This window comes from Aethalodelphis obliquidens, unplaced genomic scaffold, assembly GCF_003676395.1.
Source record: "Aethalodelphis obliquidens isolate GAN/ISIS:26980383/991018 unplaced genomic scaffold, ASM367639v1 scaffold20, whole genome shotgun sequence".
Lineage (NCBI taxonomy): Eukaryota > Metazoa > Chordata > Mammalia > Artiodactyla > Delphinidae > Aethalodelphis > Aethalodelphis obliquidens.
In genome coordinates this window covers 17,748,127-17,772,033 of record NW_020837964.1, presented here as the reverse complement: position 1 = coordinate 17,772,033, position 23,907 = coordinate 17,748,127, and the positions used below count along the sequence as shown (strand labels likewise).

Below are 23,907 nucleotides of genomic sequence, written 5' to 3'. Positions count from 1 at the left end.
GCAGCGGGACAGGCCACAACAGTGAGAGGCCCGCGTACCGCCAAAAACAAAAAAGTGTTTCAAATGGTAAAATGTTATATTTTACTACAATTTTTTTTTTTTTTTGGCGGTACGCGGGCCTCTCACTGTTGTGGCCTGTCCCGCTGCGGAGCACAGGCTCCGGACGTGCAGGCTCAGCGGCCATGGCTCACGGGCCCAGCCGCTCCGCGGCATGTGGGATCTTCCCGGACCGGGGCACGAACCCGTGTCCCCTGCATCGGCAGGCGGACTCTCAACCACTGCGCCACCAGGGAAGCCCCATTGTAAACACTTTTAAGTGTACGATTCAGTGGTATTAAGTACCTTCAAAATGTTGTATAACCATCACCTCTATTTTCAGAACTTTTTCATCATCCCAGACAAGTAAGTGGAATCATTTAATATTTGTCCTTTTAAATTTGGCTTATTTCACCTAGCATAACGTCTTCAAAGTTCATCCATATTGCAGCATGTATCAGAACTTCATTTTTTTTTTTTTTAAATTAATTAATTTTTGGATGTGTTGGGTCTCCATTGTTGTGCGCGTGCTTTCTCTAGTTGCGGAGACCGGGGGCTACTCCTCGTTGCAGTGCGCAGGCTTCTCATTGCGGTGGTTTCTCTCCAGAGCGCAGACTCAGCAGCTGTGGCGCCCGGGCTTAGTTGCTCCGTGGCATGTGGGATCCTCCCAGACCAGGGCTCGAACCTGTGTCCCCTTCATTGGCAGGCGGATTCCCAACCACTGCACCACCAGGGAAGCCCAGAACTTCATTTTTTAAATGGCTGAATAATATTCTATTATGTGTATATGCAATATCATAAAGAACGTGGGGGTCAATTATGGAAAATGGAATGCAACCACTCCAGTAATCACATGTGACTTTAGAAGATAAGAACCTTCAATTGCTGGAGTCTTTGATGGGAATTCTGTTTCTATAAAAACAGCCATTGATAACTATTGGGTGCGTTAGGCTTGTTAGGTCTGGGTTGAGGCAAACAGCCCCCAGCCTGCTTAAATCGCTTGTTCAGCTGCTGACCCTAAAGTTTCTGACAAGGTTGGGTCCCTTGGCTAATTTCAAATCAACTAAACATGTTTAACACCAATACAGACTTCTTTGTGCATCTTGAGCAACCCCATATGGTTCATTGCAGAGAAGCAGCGCCCTCTCCCTGTAGCTCTTGAGGGTATTGGTTGTGATGGATGTTTAATAGCATATTACCAGGGCGTCTCCCAGCTGTACTTCGTGTTTTAACAAAGCTGCCCAGAGCAAACTGAGGAAGGGGCTACCAGCATTCAATTCCTACAAACTAAAATTCTGTGAGGATGGAGACGCTAGTGAGAATAAAAACGGGTCAGGCCAGAGGTGGGCGACTGGCTCTTCCCATATAGCCTTGTCCAGTATGGAGCTCTGAGGTGAAGTCTGAGAATTCTCAGTTCAAACCTGGTGTATTTTTCAAGGTAGGAGGATAGAAAAGATCTTAATAAAATATTGTCTACTGGTTTGATTTATACTTTGAAATATTTAGACATGGTATGAGGGCCTCCATTTGTATTTTTCACTAATCCCCACAAATATTAGGGGTGGGCCTTCCCCACACGATGCCCTACACCCATTTTGCTAAATGTTTAACACTTTGAAATGACCTCAAATTTTTTTTCCCCCAAAATGAACTTGTGTCCACACATTATTGAAGAAAAACTGTCTATTGACAAAACCTAGGGTGGGATATGATGAAAAGAATGCTAGGAAATTTTGTAGGTCATTTATTTCCCCTTCAAAAATGTTCCTCCAATTTATAGATATTTTGGCAGGTTTTGTTTGAGGAAGAGATGGGGAGGAAGATCCAGGTAAAATTTATTAAGCATCTCCTCTGTTGCAGACATTGTTAAATACTTGAGAGCAGTATCACTTTAACTCCCTAAGATAGCCTAGTGAAAATGGTTCTGATATCTTCTCATTCTAGAGAGTAGGAAATGGCTGATGGACTAGGGCTGGAGCCCAGAGAAATGGGAGTGACCTGGAGGTGGCCTGACTCACTGAGAAGAGTTAAATGAACAATTTCCTCCCCCAGTGGCATGGTCTTGCATATGGAGTGCAGCCCATTTCCCAAGACTTCTAGCAGCTAACTGCTGAAGAGCAGGCATCAGTCATGAACTCAGGTTAGCTCAGGGGATCTCAAGGAAATGCAGGACAGCCTCTTGGGAGCAGTTTCACGAAGTGGGTATTGGAGCTGTTTGTGACAATGATAGGAGAAATTATTGACTGAGTGAAGGGAGAGGCAGGAGTGCTAAAGTCTTGCTCTCAGAAGCATTGTCTTGGATTTGCAGCATGCCTTTCAGACAACATGACTTTTGAATGTCCCACCAGGATTCATGTAGGTGAAAACCTGTTTCGATGATATAAATCTCCAACGCATTCTGTTTTACATATTAACTCAATTTTGATGGGGCACGATTTTAATAGACATAGAATTTTCCAGGAATGCCTGTAAATAGGGCAAAGATTGAGCTTTTATTGGGAACTGAGTCCATTTAAGAAATCATATCATCAATAACAACATTTGTTATTTGTTATTATTCACAACGGATGTGTTTAGTACTTATTTTAAAATATCACTAATGAAGAAATTCAACGGTTGAATATTGTTTTACATACCCAAACTTCATTATAAGAAGGTGCAGCAACTGATTGCTTCACTATGACCTTCAGTGTTCCGGTACTCAAATATTTTCATACTGAAATTCATATTATGTCATAATTAAACTACTCTTCTCATCCTTTTTCTTTATATAGAGGTTAAACATGTTGAGTGTCTGAAATCGTGCATGTAGGTAAGTTGTGTTAGCTATGTTTATTTCCCCCGCCCCCTGCGAGTACAGGTGGCCTGAGAAAAGATTTCTTCGTGAAGGTCGCAGTCCCAACCAAGTCGACCCCGCCCCACGCCGCGGGCCCCGCCCCTAGGGCTTCGGCCACGCTCAACGTGGCGGCGACGCCGGTCCGCCGAGGCGCCTGCGCAGGTCGCATGTGGCGCGTCCCACTCCAGTCATGGCGGCCCTCCGGCAGACAGCGGGCAGCGGGGTTCTGGAAACGTGTGGTCTGGAGCGGATTTTGGAGGCGTTGAAGCTGCTGCTGAGCCCGGGAGGTGAGAGGACGGATCTCGGCGCCTGGCTGCACCCGGGACTCTCAGGGCCAGCGGTCTTCCAGGGCTGCTCTTCTTCCCGCGGCTTGCGCCCCTCAGGCCCTCCCCGGGACCCCTCTGGCCCTGAGGCCGCCCAGCCCCGCACCTGGGGGCTTTGGGCAGGGTCTGTCCAGCCTCCTTTTACCCTTGAGGAAACCGAGGTTCAGGGAGGGCTGGGATCCGTTGAATACTGATACTGACCAAGTACAATATCTCGAGCGCTTACCTTGGGCCAGGCGCTGTGTTAAGCACCTCGGATGCGTGGTTTCAGTCGTCCCTGCTGCAGCCCTGTAAGGGGACTGCAGACACAGCCTCAGAGAGAGCCCAGCCTCTTGGGGCGCAGGGTCAGATGTGGACACTGGAGATTTGTACAAAGTGCCAAGGAGTCCAGAAAAAGGAAGCAGTGACGTTTGAGCTGCGTTTTGGGGCGAGGATTTAGGGATTTACAGTCACTTTTAATCTTCCCTGGTGAGTTGATAAGATCTTCCCAATTTAGAATTAGAAGGGACCTTGGGGGTGGTGTAGCCTGGCATTCTCCTTTTACAGCTGAGGACGCCCACGGCTCACTGAAGAGAATAACCTGACCAAGATCATATGGTCAAATTAGAGGCAGAACACGAACCTGGAACCAAGGTCTGCCGAACCCCCTTCTCAGACCAAGGCAGATTATTCAGTATGGAGCCTCTGATGTTATCTGGAGCTTTGAGAAAGATACGCAAGAAATAGGGCCCTACTTATAAATTAGAGCGTATAATTTGGAGGAAGGGGTTTGTAGCGTGAGCAAGATAAGGTACATGAAAGTGATGTTTCAGATTTTGAGGTTTCCCCCCCGCCCCCCAAACTGTGAAAACTCCTGAAACATTATATCATACTTGCGGCAAGTGAGAAGAAGTTATTAATGGGGAATTTCCTGGCAGTCCAGTGGTTAGGACTCAGTGCTCTCACTGCAGAGGGCCCAGGTTCAATTCCTGGTGGGGGAACTAAGATAGCACCATCTGCGCGGTGCAGGCAAAAAATATATATATTAATAAGAGTAATTGAGTGCCTGCTAAGTATCACTCCCTATAGTGTGCTGTTTATGTATGTATCTTTTTTTCTCGCAGCAATCCCATGAGATAGGTATTACTTCTATTCCATTTTACAGATGAAGGAACCAAGGCTCAGGTACTTTAGAAATTGCACAATGCCAGTCTAAGTGGTAGAGTTAGGATTTGAATTCAGACACCTTCAACTGCAGTATGGTAACTATACTACTTTGCCCCAATGAAGAATTAAAATACAATTAAAATTGTGCAAAATACAATTTTAACTTGCTAATGGAGAGATTACTTGTCCAGCAACTGAAACTGTCTAGAACATGACTGAGAACAGGAATAAATAAGTTAAAAAGTCTGGAAGTAATCATCTGTCACAAAGCATATACACTTCATTTTTGGAAGACTCTTTTTAACTCTCAAAGCATATGTGGTGGAGTTCCATACATGTACTTATTTAGCTTAGGAGAATTCAAGCATTCCTATTTGAAAAAGAATAATTTAAGTAACTTGGTAAAATATTATTTTGCACAGACAGGCTATTATATATTGTGTGAATATTTCTGCTATTATATCAGCTGCTAAGGGAATTTAAAAATACCTGTGCATAATAAGTATTCACATGTTCCCAGTGGACAGAGGATGTTGAGACAAGATTAAAGTATTTGCTAAAATTATATCCAGCTAGATTAAACATCTTTTCATCTGCCTTTGACTACCTTTGAGGTAATATTTACTGAGAGTCAACTGTATATAGTATTCTATCCTCAGTGCTTTTGGAGATAGAAATATTATTTAACAACTTGTGCTCTCAAGCATCTTGTTTGTTTGGGGAGATGGTACTCCACATATAGACCAAAGGTATTCCACATGGCAGGATAATACTATTGGTGAATGGATGGTACAGGTAGCAATTGGATAGAGAAGGAGTTATCCAGGGATGGGGCTGGGGAAGGCTACAAGAGAAAGAAGACTTCAGTCCAGGTGGGAAGAAACCAAGTCTTTCCCTTTTGAGCCATCAAAAGTTCTACAGCATTAAGTGTTTTCTCTTCCACTGCCTTTCATTTCTGTTCTCAATTATGGGGCAAATAAGAATAACATCTTCACCTCCATTATTAGGAAGTGTGTTAAGCAGAATTTGAAAGGGGTTTTTCAGTTCTGGTGAAGTTTTGCTTGAGGTCATCTCAGCAGTAGTTTTCCTAAAAAATAACTTTCCACACTAAGTATATATTTGTTGAACTCTGTCATTAAATTTGAATTACGTGGTGGTGGGGGGCTGGAAATTTTGGTGATTTGTAAATAATGAACTGTATCACCCTTATTTTTGCACACCATATTGCTTTGTACTTTGAACTTAATAAAAACTACTGCACAGATTAAGAAGTCTGCTTTTAAATGTCACAAAGCATAGACATTTACATTGGTGATTGGGAAGAATAAATAATACTGTTTACGAGGGCAGCATTTCCCAAAGTGTGATACGGATGGTTTTAGGCAGTATGTAGAGAAATATTTTGAGGCTGAAAAGCATCGAGTAGTGATCAAGAGCTTGGGTTCTGGAGCCAGCTTGCCAGAGTTGAATATGCTCTGGGGCAAATAGCTTAACCTTAGACTCCTCATCTGGAAACAAGAATAATAATATAATACTCCATACCTCACAGAGTTGGTGTGAGGATTGAATTAAATACACAAAGCCCATAGGACAGTATATTAACTATTACTAATTTAAGTTTAAAAACTGATTTAATTTGAAGAAATAAATAAGTAAAGCTAATAATACAGCTGGTACTCAGATAAATGACAAAAATCGTGGAAGTGCTATATGAATGTAATTTAGAAAACATTGTTTTAAGGCCTCAGATCTCAAACTTTTTGGTTTGAGCACTCTAACACTCTTAAGAAGTGTTGAGGACTTAAAAGAGCTTTTATGTGGGTTACGTGTATCAATATTTACTGTATTAGAAATTAAGACTTCAAGAGAAACCTTTTAACTTTATTAAATAGAACAGTAACCTGTTACATGTTAACATAATGACATTTTTAATGAAAAATGTATTTTGCAAAATAAAATAACTTAGCAGGAAGAGTGACACTGTTTTACATTTTTGCAAATCTCCTTAATGTCTGTCTTATTAGAAGAGAGCTGGATTTTTGTATTTGCTTCTGTGTTCAGTCTGTCATGACAGGTTGTTTTGATTGAAATAGATGAAGAAAATCTATACTCACATAGGTATGTAGTTGGAAAGGGGGGCGATTTCCATCATCTTTTCAGATAATTGTGTGTATTCCTCTTTAAAACTCAACAAGAGGTAATTTCTTAAAAGGTTAATTATAATATGGAATCTGAACTCATATCAGTGAACTTTTCAGACTTGGTACACTCAAGAGAGAACGAGAGTGTAAAAGGCAAATAATGTCTTAGTATTAATATGAAAATAGTTTTGACCTTGTAGACTTTCTGAGAGGATCATGGGAAGGGCTTCAAAACCTGAGACCCTATACCACACTTTGAGAACTGCTGCTCTCAGAGAATGCCTTATTTTCAAGTAGATTTAATTTTTGTCACCAGTAGAGGGCAGAGGAGACTACTTTATTAAGGGGCTCTTGGAAAACAGTTAATAGCTTTTGTTTTAAGTCACTTTCTTTGTGTCCCATGTTTGGGTTCCAAGATCTTATAAAGTCACAGGAGGTCACTTAGAGATTGCTTAGAGATCTTAATGGTTAGTGGCAACAAGCTATGAAAACACTCATTTTCTTTTTAGGTATATATTACCCAAACAAACCAGATATTCATGCCAGTGGGTCAGAACACTTGCCCTGAACAGTCCTAGAGAAATATTGGAAAAATCTTACTCTTCTGATTCTCACTATGTTGGAAAAAAAAAGTGTTATTGTTCGTTTTTCTTTTCATAGAGGTAGTTGATATTCCTTACAGTAAAGCTTTTAAAAATATTAGAGAAACTAAAAGAAGAAAGTTAAAATGACCTTAATCCCACTATCCAGAGATTACATTTTGGGAATTATATATATTTTTTGTTTACAGAAATGATCTCATATACTGCATACTGTTTTATAACCTTAAAATATGTTTTTAGTACAGAAACAATACATAGTTGCTGTGGAAAAAATTTTTTAACATAATGAAGCAAAAAAGAAAAATCACCTAAAACCCTACCATCCAGAGATTATCACTGTTAATACTTGAAGTATAGCTTTTGAGGTCTTTTTCTATGTGTGTACACATGCACACACATGTATATATTTTAATAAAGTTAGGTTCATTCTGTTCTTGTTCAATTTTCAGAATAATACATTAGTGTCACAGCAAAGTGTCTCCAAAGGTAGCCAATGGAGTGATTTTTTTGTTTTATTATGAATAGAGTTTTGTATATACATGTTTCCGTTATTGTACTCATTATTTTTAAAAATTTATTTATTTATTTATGGCCACATTGGTCTTTGTTGCTGCGTGCAGGCTTTCTCCAGTTGTGGTGAGTGGGGGCTACTCTTCGTTGTGGTGCAAGGGCTTCTTATTGCAGTAGGTTCTCTTGTTGTTGAGCACAGGCTGTAGGCACGCGGGCTCTAGAGCCCAGGCTCAGTAGTTGTGGCACACGGGCTTAGTCGCAGCATGTGGGATCTTCCTGGACCAAGGCTCAAACCTGTGTCCTCTGCTTTGGCAGGCAGATTCTCAACCACTGTGCCACCAGGGAAGTCCTGTACTCAGTACTCTTGATACTCTAATTGTTCCATTTGTGGCCTGTGGGACCCATTCAAGTTGGCTGTTGGACTCTTTGATGTGACCGTAGTAACCCTAGTAGTCTTTTGATTGCTTCTTTGCTTTCACGCATAAGATATCTCAGACTCATCTTATACATTTCTTGCTGCATTCTTGAAAACAAATCTCTTTAAGAAAAAGTGACATTTAGAGACCACAGATAGACACTGGTGACATTTATTGCCACTGAAGTGTCATTGCTTCCAGACTTTTTCAATGATTGGAACTAGGAAATATGTGGATTTCCAGAAGACAAAAAACAAATCGAGAGTTCGTACTGATATTCCCAATTAAAATGAAATATTATAGAGTTTAAATTTTTCCTAACATTTTGAAAAATTTTAAGCTTATAGAAAAGTTGAAGGAATTTTACCTTGAAAATTTGTATACCATGACCTAGATTCTTTTTTTTTTTTGACCTAGATTCTTTAACATGTATTTGTCCACCTAGCCATTCTTCTTTACTATATTTTATATTTTTATCTTGGTATGTTTTTATCTTATTTGAAAATATTGGTTCCTAATGAAATTAATGTAGTTATTTACTTATTTCATATATATATACACAAATATATAGTTACATATTCATATATAATATATTCACACATGTATATAATATTTTTAAATGACAAATCATACATTACTATCATCAACACACCTGCTGTTTCTAAGGGATTTTTGTTTGTTTGTTTTTGTCCTCAGGATGTACAAAGTTCTATATTTCAAGTCACTTGAAATAATTCTCTGTGTGGTTGTGCTGCTAACTTGTTTTAGAGTAGGAGTTGGCACACTTTTTCTGTAAAGAAGCAGGCAGTAAATATTTTGGGCTTTGTGATCCATACTGTCTCTGTCACAACTATTTACCTCTGCTGTTGTAGCTCGAAAGCAGCTCAAGATAATATGTAAGTAAATAGCATGTCTATGTTCCAATAAAACTTTACTTGTAGAAATAGGTGGTGGGCCTGATTTGACTTGTAGATTGTAGTTTGGCAACCTTGGACATAAAGTATAGATTAGGTTAATTTGTTATTTATTTATTTATTTTTAGAAGATGTTGCGGGTAGGAGTTTATTAATTTATTTATTTTTGCTGTGTTGGGTCTTCGTTTCTGTGCGAGGGCTTTCTCTAGCTGTGGCAAGCGGGGGCCACTCTTCATCGCGGTGCGCGGGCCTCTCGCTATCGCGGCCTCTCATTGCGGAGCACAGGCTCCAGATGCGCAGACTCAGTAGTTGTGGCTCACAGGCCTGGGTGCTCCGTGGCATGTGGGATCCTCCCAGACCAGGGCTCGAACCCGTGTCCCCTGCAATAGCAGGCAGATTCTCAACCACTGCGCCACCAGGGAAGCCCTGTTTTTTATTTTTAGGAATATTTTGAATTTTCTTTTTTTTTTTTTTTTTTCGGTACGCGGGCCTCGCACTGCTGCGGCCTCTCCCGTCGCGGAGCACAGGCTCAGCGGCCATGGCTCACGAGCCCAGCCGCTCCGCGGCACGTGGGATCCTCCCAGACCGGGACACGAACCCGCGTCCCCCGCATCGGCAGGCGGACCCCCAACCACTGCGCCACCAGGGAAGCCCTGAATTTTCTTTTTGATTTAATTTTTTTAACTATGAAAAAAATACAGGGCTCCAAAAGGAAACCTCTAAAACTCATCCCTATCTCCTCCCCACTGATCTCTCCCTCTCTCTATAGACAACTCATTTTAGTTAATTTTTAATTTGTTTTTCCACTGCTTTTTTAAAAAATAAAAACAAATAATATATTTCATGTTCCTTCCCATTGTAACACAAAAGTTATCATACTGTATACATTCTTCTACACCTTACTTTTTAAATTCAGTATGTCTTAGTGATCACTGCATAGTGGTACACAGAAGTCTTCCTCTTTCCCTTTTACAGCTTCATGGTATTCCATTATGTGGATATGCTACTGTTTATTCACCAGTTCTCTATTAATGGATATTTGGGTTGTTTTAAGCCTTTTGTTAATGTAAGAATTACTTTTACTGGACTCAGTGGGTCCATCGCTTGGGGTGCTTAGCCAATGAACACACCAAGTACTTTGTTTTTTTAAATAAATGTATTTATTTACTTATTTATTATTTTTGGCTGCATTGGTTTTTTGTTTCTGTGCGGGGGCTTTTCTCTAGTTGCGGCGAGCAGGGGCTACTCTTTGTTGTGGTGCGAGGGCTTCTCATTGCGGTGGCTTCTCTTGTTGTGGAGCACCGGCTCTAGAGCGCAGGCTCAGTAGTTGTGGTGCACAGGCTTAGTTGCTCTGCAGCATGTGGAATCTTCCCGGACCAGGGCTTGAACCCGTGTCCCCTGCGTTGGCAGGCGGATTCTTAACCACTGTGCCACCAGCGAAGTCCCAAGTACTTTCTTAAAGCAGAAGACAAGTAAGGAGTCAGGGAGATAGTGTTACTGAGTCCAGGCTCTTACTGCTCACTGCTCTCCCATGACAGGCCAATAAATCGAGAGACAGGTGTTGGGGCAGGGAATAGCGGCTTTTTCCGGAAAACTGGCAGACTGAGAAGATGGTGGACAAGGGTCCAAAAGAACCATCTTACCTGAGTTAGAATTCAGGCTTCTTTTATACTAAAAGGGGAAAGGGTGCGGCTTGTTGTTGCAGACTTCTTGGTACTGGCCAGACCCACATTCTTGCAGCTGTCCGCATAGGTCTAGTTATGATGTTCCTATAAACCTCCAACTGAGAAAAATGTTTTCTCTTCTCCAACTTTTTATCTCTATGTGAAAGGAAAAGTGTTATACCTTTAAAGGTCAAGCCTGGGAGGCAGAGCATTGAGAAAAGGCTATCATGTATATTTCAGGTAATAGGCAACATTCTTTTACAAAGGTTCGGAGCCAGCATGACTAAGTACAGACAACAGGGCACAAAGGTTAGAGCTAAAGGAATCGCTCCAGTATGGAGTCAGGTTTGTTCTTTGTTACAGTAGTTCTCAAAGTACTGTCTCCCCTAACCACTGGACCAGGGAAGGTTTAAGCCTGGGGGGCATGCATATTCATGAAATGGCAGGCATGATCATCCGTAAGCATTATAATGAGGCAACAGTTACTCCAGGTTGCCCCAAACTGCAAGCAAGCAGGTGCTTGGGTGTTTGCTTGTACTGTAGTATCTTGTTGGATGTATTGTAACCCTTTTAGGACAGCTGGTATCTGGAACTTTCTGTGATTTAATGATTTAAGTCAGTTTCTGCAAAACAAAGCACACTTTGATTCAACCCCATCCCTCCCCTACTGCTGCCTAGCTAACAATATGGCAATGAGTAGCTTTGTGTATATGTCACTTTGCATTTTTGCCTGTGTATCTATCTTAAGATAGATTCCTAAAAGAGGGATTGCTGGGCCAATGGTTAAATGCTTATGTAATTTGCTAGATATTGCCAAATTTCTCTTCTTAGGGATGTACCATTTTAGCCCCTTACCAGCCATGTATGAGAGTGTGTGTTTCTGTAAAACACAAAATGTGTTATAAAAACTTTTGGATTTTAGCCACTTGATAGATGGGAAGTGATATTTCAGTATAGTTTTAATTTACTTTTCTCTTAGGAGCAAGGTTGATCATATGTTCATGTTTAAGAGCAATTTGCATTTCTTTTTCTGTAAACTGTTCATATCTTTTGCCCGTGTAGTGTTTCATACTCTGTTCACTTTAGAATATATTTAGTGAACATGTCATTAAATAATGTTCAATATAGTTTAATGGCTTCAAATAATCCATTTTTCATTCATTCAGTAACTACTTATGTTGAACAGCAACTGTGTGTCAGACAGGCCTTGTTCCAGGCAAGAATACAGCAGTGAACAAAACAGAGCAACATCCCTGTCCTCAAGGAGTTTTTATTCTAGTTGGTGAAGAGACAATAATAAACAAAATAAATATTACATATAGTATGTTGGATACAGGTAGACCATAATTTACTCAACATGTATTTCTAATTTTACAGTATTATAAATAATGCATTGTTGAACACTCTTTTAGTTACCATCAATTGCAGTTTGATCCTTTCTTAGAAGATATATTAATCTTAGTTTTGAAATCTATTGCTGCTTGAATTCATTTATATTTTCAACATTTTATTATGGTTTTATAACCATAACCCACCTTTTCATATTATGTTTTTAGTAGTCATCCTGGGATTACAATGTACATCCTTAATTTTTCACAATCTGGTCAGAATTAATATTGTACTACTTCACAGAACTCATAAAAACCTTGCAACTATAAGGGTCCTTTTACAGCTCCCCACCCCTTTTAGGTTTTATGCTGTAGTTTTCATGTTTATCTATGTAAGTTATAAACCTCATAATACAATTTTATAAATTTTGCTTTAGACAGTTACATATATTTAAAGAAATTAAGAGGAAAAAATTAGTCTTTTATATTTACCCACATATTTACCATTTCTGATGCTTTTCCTTCTTTCCTGAAGATCCAAGTTTCCATCTGGTACTGTTTTCCTTCAGCTTGAAGAACTTTAACATTTCTTTGTATTCCAGATCTGCTGACAGTCAGTTATCTTAGTTTTCATTGTTCTGAAAATGTCTTCATTTTACTTTCATTTTTGAAGGTTACTTTTTATTGGATATAGAATATTCAGTTGACAGGTTTTTTTTCCCCCCTGTCAGCACTTTAAAGATGTTTTTCTACTATCTTTTAGCATTCATTGCTTGTGATGGTTAGTTTACAGCCATTCATAGCATTGGTCCCCTGTAAGTGTCATATTTTTCTGACTGCTTTCAAGATTTTCTCTTTATCTCTGGTTTTAACAATTGACTATGATATGTGTAGATGTTATTTTCTTTCTATTTATCCTGATTGGGCATCACTGAGCTTACTGAATCTGTAAATTTATGTTTTTTTCACTAAATTTTAGAGAATTTTGATCATTATTTCTTCAAATCCTTTTGTGCTCCATTTTCTCTCCTCTCCTTTTATTCTAGTTAGTCTCTATTTTATTACAAATATATCATTTGATATTGTTCACAGATCCTAAGGCTCTATTTCTTTAAAATGTTTTTCTCTTTGTTGTTCAGATTGGATAATTTCTAGGGATATATCTTCAAGTTCACTAATTTTTTTTTTTTTGGTCATCTCAAAGCTGTTAAGTACATCAATTGAATTTTTTAAAATTTCAGGTATTTTATTTTTAAATTCTAGTATTTCCATGTGGGTTTTTAAAATACTTTCCACTTTTTTGCCGAGAGTCTCCATTTGTTCATTCATAATGAATACTTTCCATCACATCCTTTTTTTTTTTGGCTATGCCGTGTGGCATGTGGGATCTTAGTTCCCCAACCAGGGATCAGATCCATGTCTCTTCCAGTGGAAGTGCAGAGTCTTAACCACTGGACTGCCAGGGAAGTCCCTCCGTCATATCCTTGAACATAGTTATAAGAGCTGCTTGAAAAATCTTTGTTCAATCTGACACCTGGGTCATTTAGGATCAGTCTCCATTGATTGTCTTTCTCTTGAGGTGGGTCATGTTTTCATGTTTCTTTATCTGTCTAGAACTTTTGGATTGTATAATGGACATCATGTAGGATATGCTGTTGAAACTCTGGATTCTGTTATAGTCCTCCAGAGAGTATTGCTTTTTTTTGTTTTTTTTTGTTTTTCTTTTTTGGCTGCACCTCGTGGCTTGTGGGATCTTAGTTCCCTGACTGGGGATTGAACCCACGCCCTCGGCAGTGAAAGTGTAGAGTCCTAACCACTGGCCCACCAGAGAATCCCTGTTTTGTTTTGTTTTAAAGTAGGCAATTAACTTGACTGATTTCCTACTCCAAGCTCTGTCTCTTCTGTGGTGGGCAGCAACTCAATTTCAGTTCTTTTTATCTTAGCTGACCTATTTGAAGTTCTTCCCACACATGCTTAGTTCAAAGATTAGCCAGAGATTTGGGCACAGTTTATATAGAATTGGGGGCTCTTCCTGTCTGGTTCTATCCTTTCTGATATTTCTCTTCTTATTTTCCACCTGCTGTAGTTGCCCTGAATTCTGTGCCAGTAAGACAATGGGTTTCTCTTAGAATTTTAGCTATGCTATGCGGCGAGCGGGGGCTACTCTTCATTGCAGTGCGCAGGCTTCTCATTGCAGTGGCTTCTCTTGTTGTGGAGCACCGGCTCTAGGTGCACAGACTTCAGTAGTTGTGGCACGTGGGCTCAGTAGTTGTGGCTCGCGGGCTCTAGAGCGCAGGCTCAGTAGTTGTGGCACACAGGCTTAGTTGCTCCACGGCATGTGGGATCTTCCTGGACCAGGACTCGAACCCATGTCCCCTGCATTGTCAGGCGGATTCTTAACCACTGTGCCACCAGGGAAGTCCTAAGGAGATCTTTATTAATTACTCTTTTCATTCATTCTTTTACTCAGTTAACTAACAAATACTCATTTGGGGCTTACTTTATGTACTATGCAAAGCACAGACCAAACAAGAGAGGCATGGTGTTTACCCTCATTAAGTTTAAACTCTGATAGAGAAGAAAGAAAATAAACACCAATAAAATAATTGCTGATTGTGATAAGTACTACGGAGGAAAGAAATTGGGTGTTATCACAGAGTTAATAGTGTGGGGCATGGCTTTTAGATTGGTCAAGGAAGGCCACCCCAGAGGAGATAATATTTAGATTGAGACTTCTAGATACCTATGACTCAGCATTTCCACTTAAGGTATATACACATCAGGAGTGTATGTGCACACTTCCACCAAGAGAAATCTATTTTAAATATTAAGAAGATCTGATGTGTGAAAAGTAGACTTTTGGGAGAGGAGGAGTATAAGTAGGGAAACCAGTTAAGAGGCTGCTGCCGTACTTCAGTTTAAAGATGTTCATGGCTTAGAGAAAGGTTGTAGTCGTGAGGTGGAGAAAATTGAATGAATTTGAGAAACATTTAGTATGCAGAACAGACAGGACTTGGTGATGGATTGGATAAAAGAGAAAAGGAAAAGGATGGAGATGTAACCAGTTAGTAACCTGGTTAGATTGTAGTAGGGAGTGAAAGGTACTCGTGAGAATCAACAATTTGTTGAGTTTCAAATGCCTAAAAACATCCAAGTGGAGATTTCATTCAGCGGTTGGAAATATGTCCCTGGAACTTAGAGGGTAGACATGAGCCAGACATGTAAATTTGGGAGCTGTTCGCTTACAGATCATTTTTAAAGACCTGGGCCTGAATAAGATTGTCGAGGAAGAGAGTGCAGAGTTCAGGACCAGCCTTGGAACATTTTGATATCTGGTAGAGGAAAAGAAGCCAGCGGAGGAGACATTGCAAGATGGCCGTGGAGGTAGGAGGAAAACCAGGAAAGAGTGCTTGCTGTCCCAGAAACCGAGAGAGGAGTGTTTCAAGGAGTGAGTCAGCAAGGATGTCAACTGCTGAGAGTGTATATGAGCTCCTTCACCGGGAGAGGGCAGTAAAGACCATTTTAAGAAAGTTCAGGAAAAATTGAGACTATATATTTTGGGGGGAATGTGATTAAGTTAACCTTTCTGCACCTTTTGTCTATATTCTGTGATCTGCCTCACTAGAATGTAAGTTCCATGAGGGAAAGGACTTCGTTTTGTCCTTTATCCCTGGGATCTAGAACAGTTTGACTGAATGAACCTTCTGTGGTTAATGTTTAGCTTTTTAGATTTCTGTTCTGGCTACAATTTAAGCCCAGTAAGTTGATTAAGACATGGCCTCTGCCCTCAGAAACAAACTAGAAGAAGAATGTTAGGTACTCTATCCTAACTACATCCAGAGTGCTATAGGAAGGCAGGGAAAGTGGTCTTGAATTCTGCCTAGGTTAGGGTGGCACAACTACTTTCTAGAAGTAATGACATCTGAGCCAGGCCTCAGAGGATGAACTGGAGGAGGCAAGGCATTCCACATGGAGGAAAGTACAGTTTGTTTTCCATGTATGTAATTTCCTTTATCTTTCTTCAAAAGGATCAGGCTCAAGTTCACTACAGATCACGAAACATGATGTCCTGTTGACTACTTTAAAATCTAACCTGTCTGCTTTGGAGGACAAGTTTCTGAAGGATCCTCACTGGAAGCAATTGAAACTCCTAAGGGATGAAATTGCTAATGAGGCAGAATGGCGACAAGACTGTATGGATGTCACCTGGCGTTTTACTTCCCAAACCTTACTGTTGCTGTTGTGCTTGAAGGAAACCATGATCCGCCTTGCAGTTGAGTTCAATCCAGGTAAACCCAACCCGAGGACTCCAGAAGCTGCTCCTGCCCTGAGCCCGGATACACTTAGTATCTCACAGCAAAAGACTGTCCAGTCAGTTTTGCAGTTTGTAGTTACCTTGGGTGTCTGCCCCTATCTTGTGCCTGGTGTTGGAGTCCCTGTGAGTTACAGGACTGAGTTTGGTGCCGTTGTTCAGGACGTAGTGTGTCTCGGTGCTGCCCCCAGTGCACCCCGGAGACTGTACACCAGCTGCAAGGTCCTCCTAAATGTTGCTCAGCACGCATCTCTGGGGAGCTTGATTTTCTGCCGCCATTTTGGGGATATCGCAGCAGGTCTGTGCCAGCTGGGATTCTGCCCAACCAAGAGAAAACCGCTAAATCCCGAGGAAGAGGTAAACATACGTTGAGAGAGTGTGTGAGAGTCTGTGTGAATATGTGTGTGTACTTGTGTGTAGTTGCTATAAAAGACAGTCTTAGTTCTTTGGAAAAGTGCTGATGGAAAGATCTAGAATTTTTATTGAATGTCCAAGTATCTCTGGTGGATAGATGATTCTTTATAGGGGGTTGGAGCTTTCATTTATTAAATACTAGTCCTTTCACACCTGGGGAGTCCATTTCACCTGTCCCTTCTAGCCATTTTTTGAAACAGCTGTTGCAGACTATTTCTTTGAGCCTCTGTTTCCTCTTTTGTAAAATGTGTTTAATAATTGCAAGGTGGCTGTGAGGATTAAGGATAAAGTGTATAAAGTACCTAGCCCAATCCCCAGTAGTGCTCATCAAAAAGTTATTACCATTAATATTAAACTATTCATGCCTCCTTCATTAAGTTCTTGGGAGGATTAAGGGAGACAAAGTATGCAAAGCACTGGGTACACCGCACAATCCAATCAGTGTTTGTTGTTATTATTAGATGATAAGGGTATGTGCCTGTGTTTTGCTGACAGTCAGTAAGGATTTGAGTGTCTGGACTATAAAGGTGCCGTGGAGGTTACAGAAGCATTAGACGTGGTCCTTTTCTCAAACAGCTCACACAGTAATTGGTGAGACAAGGCTCACAAGTACAACATAGCAGTGACCACTACTCCCCCACGAGAGGACCACCAGCATCAGCACAGGAACCTAACCAGAAGAAGCTGTTAAGATATAAATGTATCCAGGGTCGCACGTAGGGTAATTCCTTCCCTACTGCAGCCAGATTTCATAATGCCCACTCACCTCATTTCTCTGTCACCTTTCTATGTCACCCTCCAACTTGTTCCTTTTCTGTTTGTTCTCCTCTTCTATTCCCTCTTCTGCCTATGCTCACAAAACAAAACAAAACAGAAAATATTTAAAAGCCATTGTCACCCGAGTAGTGACACGAAATTACGAGCTCCCCCAGTGCATTACATTTTGTGGAGCAGAGCTCTCTGCTCTTTACAACAGGGTGTGAATCTTGACAGCTCTATCAGTGCCTGCTGCCTGCACTTCCTTGAGATGGGGGTCCTGGAATTGCTATTGCTAGCGCTAAGCAGTGCCCAGGGGTCTCAGAGGAGAGAAAAGAAAAGAGAAACACAGAGAAAGGACCAAGTGAGGGGGTGGGAGAAGGGGAGACACGGTGGGTGTACACTACGAAGCTGGACAAGTCCCAGCAATAACTGCTGCTCTAAGCAACACCTATACCACGGTTTGCTAAATTGTAAGGGGCAGGACTCTCTGAGAGCTTGACTGTAAGGTTACGAAAGGGAGACAGTCTCTTGAGGCTCAGAGAGGGGGCCCAATTAAATATCACCCTTCTTTGCTGCCCAAGTTCTGAATCAATTAAAAGACAGTTAACAGAGTACGAGATGACAAGTCAAAATGTCCTCTTTATTACTCATAAAGGCAGAGTTGGAAGGTATATAGAGGGAGACAAATGGGTCTCCTAACAGTGCATTCCAGAATTAGACACAATTCTCACCCAGTTTTAAAAAGTGCCAGAAAACTGCAGCGCCTTCTGCCCCTTGGCAGGGGACATGCCCCTGAAAAATCTACGGCAGGGAAGAGCAGAACAGAACGTGTGCTCGCTCCCAAGAGATAGAAGAGGAGCGAGCTCATCTGTGCATGCCAGAACTCACCAATCAGATAAATCAGTGCGATCTCCTGCCCAGAAGTGGGTGAGGGGATGGAGATAGGGCCAGGAGTGTTTCAGTATTATAGCTTCCTCCAGGTAGAAGGAAATCAAGAGGCAAAAGAAGCTTGCCTCCCTCTCCCCTCACAAGCATCTTTGTTCAGTATTGCAAAGCATTGCCTCCTATTGCCTGCCTAGTTTGTATTTCACAAAAACCAAATACGTGTTTCTTGTAGGTGTTAACCGAAGACGAAAGAGCCCTGTCTAGGAAGGCTCTGAGAGACATCTTGGATCAAGTGTATCAACCATTAGCAGTCCGAGAATTACTTATCCTCCAGGGAGGATCACCCCAGGTATGCATGCCTGGGAACTCTTGTGGGTGAATCTTTAATGATAGTGTGTGGTATACTGTCTTCTTCTCCTGGGAAATTAATCTAGTTGAGTCTTATTTCATCTTTTAGATTGTTAAATGGTATTTGTAGAGCTAAATTACACTGACCTTTGGGATAATTTAAAAGGATATTTCTTTTAGTGGAATGATGGACACTGTTCCCAGGAATATTGTGATCATTTTTTAAGGCTTATGACAAAAATATATTTTATTCATTCTCACACTGGATCTTTTTTTTTTTTAAATTAAAATTTGGCTGTTTGACAATACGTTCTTCTGGCAGAAGTGTTTGGACATCTTATTCTTTGAATGGAGTATTTGAAGTCAAGAAATTAAAATTAGAGCTATTAATGGACTATTCTTGGATCCATTTTTGAAAAACGTAATAGTATATATTCTGCTAGGCATCAGATAGTTTCTTTTTTCATTAAAAATAATTATTTATCCAAAATGATTTAATTTGATGATGTAGCTGGATTTATCTATTTTCTTTCAGTACCTAAATTTTAGTTATGAGTTTAGGTGAGTAAAGCATGAAGGGCCGGAGGAATTGGCTGTAGGACCAGCTGAAGCTGGCTACAAAGATATCTCCTAGTTGAAGTCATTTTCATCTCGTCCTTAGAATATTACTGTAGGCTCACATTGGGCTCCTCTGGCTCATACTCTGCTTCTCTGAATGAGTCCACAGTTTGCCAGATTAAACCAAATACATTATAAGAGCATGATGAGAAACAGAGGCTCTGGAGTTAGGCACACTGGAATTCAACCCCAGGGTGCAGTTGTTTGAATTAGTAAAAGCCTTTCCATCCCTCAGTTTCCTTACCCATAGAATGGGTATGGGGTTGACAACAGACCCTTCCTTATAAGTTCCTTTTGAGACTGTGGGGGAGGTACTCACCGCAGTGCATGGCACATCATAACCCCTTCAATATATGGTAATTATTGATCTTCTTTAAATAAAAGAGAACAGGCTAGTTGGGATTAAATGTTTTTCGTTTACCAAGTTTTATGCTCACATAGTTAGACACAATGAATGACCACACCATAGTTTGCGTTCTAGCCCAAAATAAGGGACACGAAGTCTGTTTTGTTCATGGCGGCTCCACAGAGCTCTCAAAAAGGAGTTCTTGAAGAAATCGAACTCTTCTTGAAACTGCCATGTCAAAAGGAATCAGAGCAGCTGAGACCATGGAGGCAAGGACTAGTGTCCTCTCAGTGTTGTGAACTGTCCTCTTAGTGGTGAGTCATGTTCATAGGAGTCCTCTTCGGAAGCTAAATTTGATTGGAAGGACTGCATTCAGATTGGTTACATTAACCTTGTGTCCCCCAAATCTGTATTTTATTCACAGACATGTTTGTCTATTTCTGGGTTTGAAATTTCACTTGATACTTCACTTGAAGAAGTTTCACTATATTTTTACTTTCTTAAAAGTGATGCTGAAGTAGGTTTTGTAAAGGAATCTTTTTTTTTAAGGGAAAAATTTTGCTCTTTTGAAGTCTGTATAGCATACGGTTAATCATCAGTATGACTCAGTATATTTGTATATTTTTAATTTCTACATATCTGTTACACTGACATTCAGTTCATACCTTTCCCTTCCTTTTTCAGTCCTACACGGATGGGAAGACACAAGTTATGTGTCGGGCCCCAGCTTGGCTCCGGCGTCTATGTGGGCAGCTCCTCTCTGAAAGGTTGATGAGACCCAGTGGTGTTCAGGCAGTAGTCCGGGGCATTTTGGAAGGAGCAGGTGGTAAGAAATAGATGTTTGTTACTTTGGTATCCACTTTCCTTTGAGTCACAGTGAAATATTGGTCTTTAGCATTTGACTGTAAAACCTGATGGAGACTAGACTTTGTGGAGAGTGAGGAGGTTAAACCTTAATGAGCTCCTTTTCCAAAGAAACTCATTTTCTTGCCATTCTTCCAAAAATAGTTGTGATACACTGCTCATGTTGTTGACTAATATTGTCAACTGTTTCAAATAACTTGCACAATCAGAGGAAAACATTGCACAAAAAGTTTAAGTAAAACCCTATAGAAAACGTGAAATTCTCTGTGGAAAAGAGTCAGGGTGCTAAGAGTACTTCACCTCAGGACTTAAAATACGAAACAGTTCTCCTGAAGCTGGAGATACCCAAGAGATGCAAACTTTGGGATGAAATTTTAGATTCATTTCCACAATTATATTCCTTTAGTCCTCATTAATAGAAAGAAGGTTCATTATCATGTTAAGTATGGTAGTAGTTTTTAATTTATATTTTTTGATTTTTAAACAAAATCATACATGCACATAGTTTAAAGAGTCGATGGGTCTATAGGCTTTTAGAGAAAAATAGCAGTCCTTGGCAGCATTTCACTCCATTTCCCATCCTCGGAAGCAACCACTTTGATCATTTTTAGCAGGTTTCTTCTGGTATTTACCTCTTTTTTTCTAACTATAATGCGATTACAGCACTTTATTAATTTTTCAGTTTTAGGCATCATCTATCAACTCACCATCAGTGAAAAAGGATTTTGTTATCTTTCACAACCCTACCATCATTCACCCAAGCATACTTCCCATCCCCTTAATATAGTCATATCTTTTTTTTTTTTTTTTTTTTTGGTACGCGGGCCTCTCACTGCTGTGGCCTCTCCCGCTGCGGAGCACAGGCTCTGGACGCGCAGGCTCAGCGGCCATGGCTCAAGGGCCCAGCAGCTCCGCGGCATGTGGGATCCTCCCAGACCAGGGCACGAACCCGTGTCCCCTGCATTGGCAGGTGGACTCTCAACCACTACGCCACCAGGGATGCCCTATAGTCATATCTTAGTTTTGGTTAGATCAATATTCAGTGTTTATACTCTTCTGTGTGATTACTATATACAGCTGAGCTACTGTAGTATACTTTTTTACACACTTTTGTACTTGGAGTTAATAGCTATCTGTTTTGTTTGTCTGCTTAGTTTTGTATGTACTTATCACTAATCTGTTTTCAGACTGTGTCCCAGTTGTTTAAATCTCCTTTTAATACATTCAAATACATTAGCTATTCTATCCGTTTTATCTTCTTGAAGACATCTCTGTCTCTGAGTCTTCTGTTATTTGGACTAATTACCTCCACAAAGCTGTCATCCTAGGATCTCCCTTCACCTTTTTCCTGGTGATCCCCTTGGCTTTCTTTTGTATTTGGTCCCTTGTCTCCTGTATCCCCTGCACGTTAATTTCCTATTGCTGCTGTAACAAATTACCACAAACTTAATTGCCTTTTGATGGAAATAACATTTAAACTGAGTCCTGAATGCTGAGTAGGAATATGTTCATTGAAGAGTGAGGGAAGACTGTATAGTTAGAGAGGATCCATGTATGAAGGAACTGACATAGGAAAGAACAGTGTTTTTGAGGAAATTTCAGTATGGGTAGAGCAGGGAGGGTAGAGAGTGCAGGGAAAGTGGTATGAGATGAGGGAGGGGTGTGAAATGAGGGTGGAGGGGTGGGCAGGAGCCACATCATGGAGGCATTTAGGCCTAGTTCAGGGTTTTGAACTTTATTCTGAGGGCAATGAGATACCACTGGAGGGTTTTAAGGAGAGAGACAGGATCAAATCTACATTTTAGAAATATATTTCTGGATATATTGTGAAGAATGGGTTGAGTAAGAGCAGAAGTGGGGAAAACAGTTAAGAAGAAGCAGTCATCTGAGAGATCACAGTGGCTTGGATCAATGCGGTGGCAGTGGAAATGCAGAGAAATGAATGAATATAAGACGTATTTAAGGGGAAGAGTTGCCAGAACTTAATGAAGGGCTGGTTATGTGGGGAGGGAGGAGGAGAGAGAGAATCGATCTTGACTTTCCATTTCTGGGGTGGTCAATGTACCTTGTTCCTGTCAGACAAAAGTGAGGTCAGTGTGGTTGGCAGACATTGGTAGATTTGGTCTGCAGTGGCTGTAATGTTGCCTCCCCAGTTCTGCCTGCAGTGGCTTCTAGGACCAATGAAATGGAAAATTAACAGTTACCTGTGAGAAGTTGTCACATGCAGATAGGTCCTTGCATCTTCTTTTTCCAGAGAAAGCTCAGACTTCACCCAAGGGCATGCAAATTGGGGAGCTTCTGTAAGAAACTTAGAACCCTAATTTTGCTACTTATTCGTATATGAATATATATATGGTTTATTCTCAATGATTTGAGGCAGTTTATATTTACTCGCATATTTGCCATTTCTGGTGTTCTTCGTTTCTTTGTGTAGATCCAAATTTTAATTCAAATTTCCTTCTGCCTGAAGAACTCTAACCTTTTTTATAGTGCAGATCTACTGGCAATGAATCCCCTTAGCTCCTGTTTGTTTGAAAAAGCCTATTTCACCATCTTTTTTGAAAATATTTTTGCTGGATACAGAATTCTAGGTTGATCGCTTTTTCTTTTAGTGCTTTAAAGATGTTACTCCATTGTCTTCTGGCTTGCATGATTTCTGATGCAAAGTCTACTGTCATTTTTGTCTTTGTTCCTCTGTATCTGATACACCTTTTTTTTCTAGCTGCTTTTAAGATTTTTCTGTTTATCACTGGTTTTTAGAAATTTTATTATGATATGCCTTGGTGTGGGTGGTTTTCTTTATGTTTTTTCTGCTTAAGTTTTCTTAAGCTTCTTGGAGCTGAGGGTTTATAGTTTTCATCATATTTGGAAATTTCTCAGACATTATCTTCAAATATTTTTTTTGTGTCTTCCCTTCTTTTCTCTTTCTGGAATTTGAATTATACCTAATATTATACTTAATATTGTCCTAAAAGATAGTGTTTCTCTGTTGATTTCTTTCAGTCTTTTTCTCTCTGTGTTTCATTTTGGATAATTTCTATTGCTACATGTTCAAGTTTATTAATCTTTTATTCTGCAGTATCTAATCTGCTGTTAATTCCATCTGCCATATTTTTCATTTCAGATTTTTTTTTTTTTTTTGGCTGCGCTGCACGGCTTGTGGGATCTTAGTTTCCTGAACACGGATTGAACCTCGGTCCTTGGCACTGAGAGCGCAGAGTCCTAACCACTGGACCGCCAGGGAATTTCCCTCATTTATTAGGTTTTTCATTACTAGAGGTTCAGTTTGGGTCTTTTTAATATCTTCCATTTCTTTCCTCATTATGATCATTCTTTTCTTTACCTTTTTGAAAATAGAGAATAAGTTTATAATAGCTGTTTAATGTCCTTGTCTCCTAATTGTCACCTCTGTTTTTATGTGTCTGTTTTTACTGATTTTTCCTTC

The 23,907-nt window shown here is 40.3% G+C and overlaps 1 protein-coding gene across 4 annotated transcripts in view; it reads left to right on the top strand.

The window, feature by feature from the left end:
* The first annotated feature begins 3,033 nt into the window (after positions 1–3,033).
* Positions 3,034–23,907, top strand: part of HAS3 (hyaluronan synthase 3) — a 202,548-nt gene continuing 181,674 nt past the window's right edge. For all 4 annotated transcript variants that reach the window (XM_027119458.1, XM_027119457.1, XM_027119456.1 and 1 more), the window contains exons 1-4: positions 3,034–3,159; positions 15,945–16,585; positions 18,519–18,635; positions 20,283–20,424. In XM_027119458.1, the coding sequence (XP_026975259.1) occupies positions 3,063–3,159; positions 15,945–16,585; positions 18,519–18,635; positions 20,283–20,424 (997 nt within the window). In that variant the 5' untranslated portion in view covers positions 3,034–3,062. The remainder of the gene's footprint in view (positions 3,160–15,944; positions 16,586–18,518; positions 18,636–20,282; positions 20,425–23,907) is intronic.